The sequence below is a fragment of the Micropterus salmoides genome, unplaced genomic scaffold (genome assembly GCF_014851395.1).
Source record: "Micropterus salmoides isolate LMB-PRFRI ecotype aquatic unplaced genomic scaffold, ASM1485139v1 Ms_hic_scaffold_7, whole genome shotgun sequence".
NCBI lineage: Eukaryota > Metazoa > Chordata > Actinopteri > Centrarchiformes > Centrarchidae > Micropterus > Micropterus salmoides.
In genome coordinates this window covers 15,298,484-15,308,870 of record NW_024044459.1, presented here as the reverse complement: position 1 = coordinate 15,308,870, position 10,387 = coordinate 15,298,484, and the positions used below count along the sequence as shown (strand labels likewise).

General features: G+C 43.1%; 2 protein-coding genes across 2 annotated transcripts; one reads left to right on the top strand and one right to left on the bottom strand.

Annotated features, from left to right (window-relative positions):
- On the bottom strand, window positions 1-3,625 carry mrps30 (mitochondrial ribosomal protein S30). Its single transcript, XM_038704483.1, has 5 exons — window positions 3,008-3,625; window positions 1,984-2,129; window positions 1,620-1,725; window positions 744-920; window positions 1-469 (listed from the first exon to the last, which is right to left on the bottom strand). Exons 1-5 carry the CDS (start codon window positions 3,603-3,605, stop codon window positions 210-212), a joined length of 1,287 nt encoding a protein of 428 aa, XP_038560411.1. The 5' UTR covers window positions 3,606-3,625; the 3' UTR covers window positions 1-209.
- Window positions 3,626-4,242: 617 nt separating this feature from the next.
- Window positions 4,243-7,683, top strand: hint2 (histidine triad nucleotide binding protein 2). The gene is made up of 5 exons (XM_038704484.1): window positions 4,243-4,461; window positions 4,725-4,862; window positions 4,991-5,095; window positions 7,134-7,206; window positions 7,308-7,683. Exons 1-5 carry the CDS (start codon window positions 4,375-4,377, stop codon window positions 7,397-7,399), a joined length of 495 nt encoding a protein of 164 aa, XP_038560412.1. The 5' UTR covers window positions 4,243-4,374; the 3' UTR covers window positions 7,400-7,683.
- The last annotated feature ends 2,704 nt before the right edge of the window (window positions 7,684-10,387 follow it).

The following is a 10,387-nucleotide window of genomic DNA, read 5'->3' as shown; positions in this document are numbered from 1 at the left end:
GTCAGGGATGTGCGTGTAGTATTTATTGAGTACTTTGTTCCAGATTTTTCTGCTTTTTTAAACATTACATTTTATACAATCTGACAAAACTTCCTCTGGTCTGCCATGCTGGGCTCTTACAAAGCTCCTTCTCTTGCATCTTTCAAAGCCTCGGAGAACACAGACTCGAGGTAATCTCCCCTTAAAACAAGACAGGAACCACAAGAACTCTACGGCTGGTTCATGAGGAATTGAACCAGGAGCCTGATGACACTGTTGTTCAGACCCACCACCGCTCCATCCTGCACACTCTCGTACAGTTGCAGGCTCTCAGTGCCCCACAGAAGGTTTTTCCTGGGGTTGTTGGCGTCCGTCTCCACAGAGAGGGCCACAGTGTTGAGCTGGTAGCAGAAGAAGGAGAAGAACTGTCCGTCTGTGATCACAGCCTGTGACGCAAAAGGCCTGGTGACATCCTCGTGGTTCCAGAAACCTACAGAGGTGAGAGGGAAGTATGACCACCAGCTATTTCTTCTTTCCCTCAAGTCAAAATCCACTTTAAAAATACTTGTAAATACTTACTGATACAAAAACAGTAAATGCCACATTTAAGTGTCAGACTGTGAAATCAGGAGCTTATTTGATGGTATTTGATTTCCCCATGTGGAGTAGAGTTTACAGCTGAGTTTCTAGACTCACCTACCACAGAACATATATAATCATAAGCTCTGCTGTGGTAAGAGATGCAGCTGATGTCGACAACTCACCCTGGTACATGGCCTGAGCTCCTGTCCAGGCGAAGAGGCTGGCGAGTCCATTGGCTCTGAGGAAGACCTCCACCTGATCGGACTGCTGCCGTCGAGCCATCCGGTCTCTGTGGTACCGATCGGGCACCAGGTGGAACTGAGTGTGACCGTAGCACGCTGGGTCTGGTAGCTTGGCACCTGTTAATGAGGTCGAGAGGACAGAGATAACCGACTTGATGTAAACAGAGCACAGCTGAGAGTGAACATGCTTCTCAAAATTATTTTGAAGATGCTAAGATTTTCATTTAATTGAAATCTTTTTAAATATTCTCATCTCTGATTGATACTAAATCGTGAAAACTAACTTCTATGTAACAAACTGGGATGGACTGTCTTTGCCAGAAAAGTTCAGAGCTGCAACGTTTAGTCGAACAAAAGAAAATGATTCAGTATTTTGACAATGTGTAAATGTTCAAACAAAAATTTGATGGTTTCAGCTTCTCAAATGTTAGAACGTGCAGTATACAAGAGAACAATAAAACTGAGGGAAGCCTGAGGCGACAGTTGTTTGTAGCATTATAATATGTTATGTGGAAATGCTACCAGTGTTTCTAGTATCTCTACAGCCAGGAAGAACAACCATATTATAGACTAACGTTAAAGCTAATCATTTACAGAAACAGTTTCACTTGTACGTCGACATTGTATGTTGTTGTTCAATGTTGTATTTATATATATTTATATATGCATCTATTTTTTTTTCACCCATTTGTACGTGCATAGTAGTTCTATGTTTACTGTTACGTCTCTTTGTTCAACTTTGTTGTCCTTGTTTTTAGCTGCATGTGTATTTTTATTCATATCTTCATGTAAATTGTTCTTTGAACGGTGTGTTACCTGTAAAGATGTTGTTATCATACTGTCTTCTGAACAGAGGCATCAGGTTGGGAGCATATTTGACCTCTGGAACTTCAGCTGTGTAGGAAGCCTCCAGCGGGGTAAACTAAGAGAGATTAAAATCAGAGAAAGCGATTAGAGCAAAGTCACACGCATGCTTGACATTAAACAGGAACGACTACTGATATTTTACAGCCTCTGGTGTGAAAAGCATCACAGAAGTAAGTGTGTCAGGTTCAAGAGGAATTAAATGTATCAAAAAACTATGCAAGACCCATAATCACATTTAATCACAAGCTTTAAGATGAAAATGCCATGAGAGGTTTTTAATTCATAAACTCCATGGGCTGAAAATTATTTGTACCTGTGGCAGTTGTTGAGTAATCCTAATTTGACTGTGCGGGACGTCATCAATCTGGAACCTGGTTGGCTCGAGCCGGCCTCTCCGGTGCCCCTTGGGGATGATTCTCTGGCCTCTCCTCCAATAAAAGTTTACCTGTGGATTAATATCTGACAGAGAAACACAAACAACATGACTTGCGGAATAATCAGAATCTGGTCATAGAGCTGAGCCAAATTTCTACGTATGGTGATACTGCTTTTGTGATCTTAAGCTAGAACATGTTTAGGATTTTTGTTTATGCATCATCTTCATGTGTGTCCAACTATCAAACCGCATTCATTTTTGGGGGTAGTTTTTGCAGAACCAATAATACAGAAAGCTGGCACTGAGTGGTCAGATTTATATTATTGGTAACTTGTTAACTGGTCAGAGAGTTCTTTATTCAAGTCATAAATTTACCACTTTTACTTATCAGCTTGTTGTATTTAAAGTTTGGCTTTTTTTAGTTTGAATGGGGAAAAAACATCTGTAGAAAAGCATGTTTTTATTATTTATTTTTTAAAATAGTAAAAAATAGTTGCTTTATTAGTTTGACCAACAGTCCAAACCCCAAAATATCTTCAATTTACAACACTGAGAGAAAAGCAGGAATTCCTCACATGAGAAGATAGCAGCACCTGGTCTGTGTTTTTGATTAGCAAGTTGCTGCAATATCACTTTCTGTTCATAAACAACACTTAATCACTTCTGCACCAAAGTAAAATATACTATGAATGCCTCTACTTTCCCCAATGGTATCCACATTGCACATAGCGGATTCTCAAAATGTTGTGAGTTAATATGTTCTCCTAAGCACCAGCGATCTTGTCACATTATTATGAACCTGCTCTACTTGACTAATCAGTAAAAAGTGGTATTAAAACCTTGTCGACTGGTCCATTCAGCTAACTAACCAGACACATTCACAATATTAATTCAGATGTAGTTTAAAGGAGGCACAAAGCCAGGAAATACTTAGGTGTATTACCACACCAATCATCCCTACCCAGGCTGGAGAGGCGGAGCAGTGGATTGTACTTGGCCACACTGTAAGTGAGTCCAGTCACCAGGTTTCTCAGAAAAGGTCCAACCATCTGCTCCTGTTCTCTGGACAGGAAAGGTTTGCGTTTCTTAATGTGAAAGTGCTCCTGTAAAATCACACGACTGACCAAGGAGCGGATGTCCGCGAATGCATCATTTTCAATCCCTGGTAGCGTGATTTCTGCAGCCCCTGGCGGCGACCTCTCCTCCCCCGGGGTGAATTTCTCGGGCAGGCCCGGAATATATGCTGTCTTGGTGAAGTGCTGGTACCATCTGTCTGCGTTCCGTGCGAAAGTCTGAGGGTAAATCACAAATTTCTTCCGCTGGATGCGAGTGATGAGGGAGAGCTTCTCCTCCACGGGAGAGGCACATATCTTTTGTACCTGTTCCTCAACCTGACGCCGCCGGGCAGATGTGCTTTTAGCCGTGAGAGAGGGGGCGATGGGGGGATACGCGGGCTCCTTGGCGGCGGCCTCGGTGTGGACAAGCTTTTGATTTCTAAACGGAGGCAGATTTTTAGGGAACAGCAAGGACAGCCGTCTGTGGACCGCCATGTTTCTCATGACTTCAACTTCTTCTTCCGTCCTGTTGACATGTGAACTAGCGTCTCCCACAACAGCGCCCCCTGCTGCACGAAAAGCCATAAACATACCATATTCGACAATGTTGTATAAAGATCTAACGTTAACGTTATATTTTCATCGGGACTGAGAAATGTAAAACTAATTGTTAAAGTTTATTTCAGTTTAGACGATATGATGTTAGCGTCGGAGAACGTTGAGGCTCTTGAAGCGACCCTTGTGCCCTTTAAAAAAATGCCCCATTTAGAAGCACTCAAAAATGTCGTAAGTTTGAGATGAAAACATTGTTATCATGAAAATAATAAGACTTAAAGAACATAAATGTACACCACCAGGAGTAAAAATATGATACTTTGAGCAATTAAGTCGTGTCTAACAATTGGCGGGGAAAGTGTCAACTTTATTAGCCAGTAAATTAGATTATTCTTGCGTCTGTTCTTTACGTTTCCCCCCCCAACATGTACAATCAATTCACTCCTTTATACACTGACTTATGATCAAACAACAACGTTACAATTCTCTAACGGCGTGTCGTTTCCCGGTAGCCTTCCTATAAACGGAGACACGTCGTATTCAAGAATGATGATCCAGGACAGCCCGAGGCTCCGTGAAGGCAACATTAACGTGTGACACAGAGTTTCCGTCAGATGGGAGATTGTTTGTCTGTGCAGTGGTGCGTGAAAAGGTCACAAACTGAGATAAACCCTGATACATGTACTACTTAAAAACTATAGCAGTTAGTTAGCTAGCTATGTATTTTCGTCAGATTTTACGGACACAGTTCGTCGGGACCAGATCGGCTCAGCTCGGCCGTTGGCACCGTGTTTGTCGAGCCGAGGTAGCTGCTCTGAAAATAAACCGTCTTGTTGTCGTTCTCATAAACATTTTCTTTTCGCTGACTGCAGCTGAGCATTTTGGCAACAGCTGTCCTACCAGCCCTGGTGGTGGCTGTGGGACACCTGCAGTGCCCGACCACCAAGAGGTTTGGTTTACTGTGCCACTCGTGTACGTTGTTCTGAAATGTTTTGTTTGTATGCTAGCAGCAGTTGGCAGCGCACAGCTTGTGTTTTCCTGGGTGTCATGTGTGTCTCTGACCCACAGAGACCACTGTGCAGCAAAAGTGACGAGGTGAGGCTGGCAGAGGAGGCCAGCAAGAAGTACGGCTCCCCAGCTCCAACCATATTCTCCAAAGTGATAGACAAAAGCATCCCCGCAGATATTATATATGAAGATGAGAAGGTAAACAACCAACGGGAACTGCTGGGGTTTTCTCATTTGGCCGATTCCACGTGGACATGCATTAACATATGTCTCTTGTGATGCAGATAAAGACATTTTAAATAAAGTTGTTTTTGTGTGTTTATCAGTGTTTGGCATTCAGGGATATCAGCCCACAGGCCCCTGTCCACTTCCTGGTTATTCCAAGGGTCCCTATTCCCAGAATAAGTGAGGCCAAAGATGATGATGCTGAGGTGAGTCTGTCCATCCATTTTTTTTTATACCCGCTGATCCACAGCATGGTACATCCTGGACAGGTCAACACACATTCACAAACATGTACACTAAATGGCCAAAAGTATGTGGGCATCAGTACACCGGTGGACTGTGGGAGGAAACTGGAACAACTAAAAATCCAACAAACAAACACTGGGAGGACTCCACACAGCAAGCTCCCAGGTTGAAACTGGTTGAAACCCAGGACCACTTGTGTGCATGAAGTCTATTTGTTGTCACTGTTCAGGACATATTCACACCAAGCAGAGGAATCGGGCAGCATCTTATTGCCACAACTTGAAACTATCCAAAATCATCAGTAGTTGGGAATTTACAGAATCAGAAGGAGCCAAGTAGTGTTTGCAGAGAAAGAACAACGTCGCTGATCTTTACATGTGCATTATTCCGGGTTTGTGTTGTGCAGACGTATTGCAACTGAAGAGAATATTGTGTACATAAATATATAAATTGACACTATAAAAATATAGGACAACAACTATTAACAATTAACAACACATATTATGTGCAATGTGCCAGGTTTGTGCACGATATGAAATAATATTTACATGTGCAGAGACATTTGCATTTTAAGAAAGGGGGAGTCCTTGTTAATGAGGCTAACAGCGGACAGGTAGAAGTTGTTTTTATGGCAAGAGGTTTTGGTCCTGATGGACTGCAGCCTCCTGCCAGAGGGGAGAGTCTGAAACAATTTGTGTCCGGGATGGGAGGCGTCAGCTGCTCAGAGTCCTGGAGGCGTACAGGTCCTAAAGAGATGGAAGATTGTAGCCAATCACCTTCTCTGCAGAGCGAATGATACGCTGCAGGCTGCCCTTGTCCCTGGCGGTGGAAGCAGCGTACCAGATGGTGATGGAGGAGGTCCGGATGGACTCAATGATGGCGGTGTAGAAGTGCACCATCATTGTCTTTGGCAGGCTGAACTTCTTCAGCTGCCGCAGGAAGTAAATCCTCTGCTGGGCCTTCTTGGTGAGGGAGGTGATGTTCAGCTCCAACTTGAGGTCATGGGAGATGATGGTGCCCAGGAAGCGGAAGGAGTCCACAGTGGCGACGGGGGAGTCACACAGGATGATGGGGGAGGTTGCGGCTGGGCTCTTTCTGAAGTCCACGACCATCTCCACTGTCTTCTGAGCGTTGAGCTCCAGACTGTTTTGGCTGCACCAGGTCACCAGATGGTTGATCTCCCACCTGTAGGCAGACTCATCCCCACCTGAGATGAGCCCAATGACGGTGGTGTCGTCCACAAACTTCAGGAGCTTGACAGACTGGTGACTGGAGGTGCAGCTGTTGGTGTACAGAGAGGAGAGGGGAAAGAACGCAGCCTTGAGGGGAACTGGTGCTGATGGTCCTGGAGTCAGAGACATGTTTTCCCATCTTCATGTGCTGCTTCCTGTCTGTCAGGAAGTCTGTCAGGCACGTTCAGCTGGGAGAGCTTGTCCTGCAGCAGGCCGGTATGATGGTGTTAAAAGCAGAGCTGAAATCCACAAACAGGATCCTGGCGTAGGATCCTGGGGAGTCCAGGTGCTGGAGAATGTAGTGAAGGGCCACGTTCACTGCATCGTCTACAGACCTGTTGGCTCTGTAGGCGAACTGCAGGGGGTCCAGAAGAGGGTCTGTTAAATTAAACCAGCTCCAGCTCATTTTTCGGAGAGGAGTTGATCAGAGGGCACATACATGATAATATTACATACCACAAACGCCACATACTCTATGTGTGTTGTGGGGTGTATAGTCATCGAGATGCATGACCAGGCAAGGCAAGGCAATTTTATTTAGTTGGCACATTTCATTTAAAATAAATTCAACATTTCTTACACTTTAAAATGCAGAAAGAAGCGATAAAGATTAAAACCAGAATTTCCAGGATATAGCCTGACCACTTTTGCTGCAACCACCAGGGACCAACGTAGGTTCTTCCTGTCCAGTCACACTCAAAATTGTAATCTTTGAAAAGCTGTTACATCAACCGGTCACTTATCATCTTTGTTTTACGACTTTCAGCTCTTAGGACATTTATTGGTTGTTGCCAAAAATGTGGCAAAGCAGGAGTCTCTAAATGAAGGATACAGAGTGGGTAAGTTGCATGATTTAGTTGATAACAGTAAGTTTTTGTGATAATACAGGCTGTTTAAATACGTGCACATTGCATTCTGGGTTATTTTCTGCCCTCCGCAGTGATCAACGATGGAAAGCACGGCTCTCAGTCAGTTTACCACCTTCACATCCACGTCCTGGGAGGAAGGCAGATGATGTGGCCACCAGGATAATGCTTTCATGTGAATGTTTAAGTGTGTGTTGGTCGTTTCTTCGTCTTTTCAGGATACTTTAATGTGTGTAATCACGTGAGCACGACCTGATGTATTATGGGTGTAGTTTATTGAAAACTTAATAATCTCATCTGATTTTCTGTATAAAATCTCACAACATGTAAATATGAAGTATGATCTTGAGAAATGTAAAAATTAAATGTAAAAATGAAGAGTAAATACATTTTGTTTGATACAGATGCAAATAAAGGCATGATTTCTAATATGGAAAGCCAGAAACTCAACTCGGTTCTTTAATCTGACGTTTTCTAGCATCTGCAGTAAGTTACAATATGCAATGAGAAGTTTAATCCAGACAACGGAATTTTTATCAGTTTTTTTATTCAGTTCTTTTAAGCACATGTTACATTAAATTTTTACATGAAATGATCACATGCAGAGAAATGAAAGGGTGAATTCACACATACGGCAAGCACCGAGTTTATTAAAAACACATTTTGTTTGTCATGGACCTTCATCGTGCACCAAATTCACCATTTTAAACAACATCAACTTTATTGTCAGTTCTACCATGTACAAGGCACACAGAGGACTAAAATTGTGTGTCTCGTGACCCACGGTGAATGCAGGACAGAAAAAAAACAATTTACAAACTTCAGTGCAAAAATGGTCTAATATAAGTAATTGTCTACAGTGCAATGCTGCAAATATTGTCCCTAATGTTTCCACCGTGCAAAGGTGGATAGCAGCAGTTTTGTGTTTTTCTTGCGGTTTTTGTTGGTGGCTGGTGCTGGATATGGGTGGGGAGTTTGCAGTTACACTATTCGGGCAGAGGGAGGAAAATCCTGTTCCTCACTGGTGTAGCAGGCTCGGAGGCTCTGGTACCTTCTCCCAGATGGCAAGAGACTGAAAAGGCTGTGTGAGGGCTTGGTGGCGTCTCCCACTTGGCGGGTGTCGTAGAGGTCTTGGAGGGATGGGAGTGAGGCACCAGTGATCCTTCCTGCTGCGTTCACTGTGCGCTAAACAACTCATCTGTATCCCAAAGCCACAGGCTGTAACAACCAATCAAAAATGCTAACCAAATCCCAAAACACCCTGGACAATTGCCACATCAATAACTGATAAAAACAATAACGTATAAGTACTATACACAGTAAAATATACAGGTGCTGGTCATATAATTAGAATATCATCAAAAAGTTGATTCCATTCAAAAAGTGAAACTTGGATATTATATTCATTACACACAGACTATACACAGATATTTCAAATGTTTATTTAATGTAATTGTGACGATTAAAACTGACAACTAATGAAAATCCCAAATTCAGTTAGAAAATTAGAATATTACCAATACAAAAAAAAAAGAAAGAAAAGATTTTTAGAAATGTTGGCCAACTGAAAAGTATGAACATGAAAAGTATGAGCATGTACAGCACTCAATACTTAGTTGGAGCTCCTTTTGCCTGAATTACTGCAGCAATGCGGCGTGGCATGGAGTCGATCAGTCTGTGGCACTGCTCAGGTGTTATGAGAGCCCAGGTTGCTCTGATAGTGGCCTTCAGCTCTTCTGCATTGTTGGGTCTGGCGTATCGCATCTTCCTCTTCACAATACCCCATAGATTTTCTATAGGGTTAAGGTCAGGCGAGTTTGCTGGCCAATTAAGAACAGGGATACCATGGTCCTTAAACCAGGTACTGGTAGCTTTGGCACTGTGTGCAGGTGCCAAGTCCTGTTGGAAAATTAAATCTGCATCTCCATAAAGTTGGTCAGCAGCAGGAAGCATGAAGTGCTCTAAAACTTCCTGGTAGACGGCTGCGTTGACCTTGGACCTCAGAAAACACAGTGGACCAACACCAGCAGATGACATGGCACCCCAAACCATCACTGACTGTGGAAACTTTACACTGGACTTCAAGCAATGTGGATTCTGTGCCTCTCCTCTCTTCCTCCAGACTCTGGGACCTTGATTTCCAAAGGAAATGCAAAATTGACTTTCATCAGAGAACATAACTTTGGGCTACTCAGCAGCAGTCCAATCCTTTTTGTCTTTAGCCCAGGCGAGACGCTTCTGATGCTGTGTCTTGTTCAAGAGTGGCTTGACACAAGGAATGCGACAGCTGAAACCCATGTCTTGCATACGTCTGTGCGTGGTGGTTCTTGAAGCACTGACTCCAGCTGCAGTCCACTCTTTGTGAATCTCCCCCACATTTTTTGAATTGGTTTTGTTTCACAATCCTCTCCAGGGTGCGGTTATCCCTATTGCTTGTACACTTTTTTTTCTACCACATCTTTTCCTTCCCTTCGCCTCTCTATTAATGTGCTTGGACACAGAGCTCTGTGAACAGCCAGCCTCTTTAGCAATGAACTTTTGTTTCTTGCCCTCCTTGTGCAAGGTGTCAATGGTCGTCTTTTGGACAGTTGTCAAGTCAGCAGTCTTCCCCATGATGAGGTGTTTTGAGTTAGTTAGCTGATTAGAGTGTGGCACCAGGTGTCTTCAATATTGAACCTTTTCACAATATTCAAATTTAGTTGTCAGTTATTATCATCAAAATTAAAAGGAATGAACACTTGAAATATATCAGTCTGTGTGGAATGAATGTATATATTACACAAGTTTCACTTTTTGAATGTAATTACTGAAATAAATCAACTTTTTGATGATATTCTAATTATATGACCAGCACCTGTAGATGTTTATCAAATAACTCGCTGTTGGTAAATAGACTGCACTTGAGTGAACAATCGCTCTGTCAAAGTGCTTTACACTACATGTCACATTTGCCTCATTTACACACTGATGGCAGACGCTTCAGGAGCACTTTGGGGTTCAGTCTCTCGCCCAGGGACACTTCCATAAGTGGGCTGGGGGAAGCAGGGGATCGAACGGCCGACCTTCTGATAAGAGGTTGACACGCTCTACTGTTAAGACACAGACGCCTCTCTTGTGTTATTAAATATTTGTGCTGTTTTAAGATAAATAATTT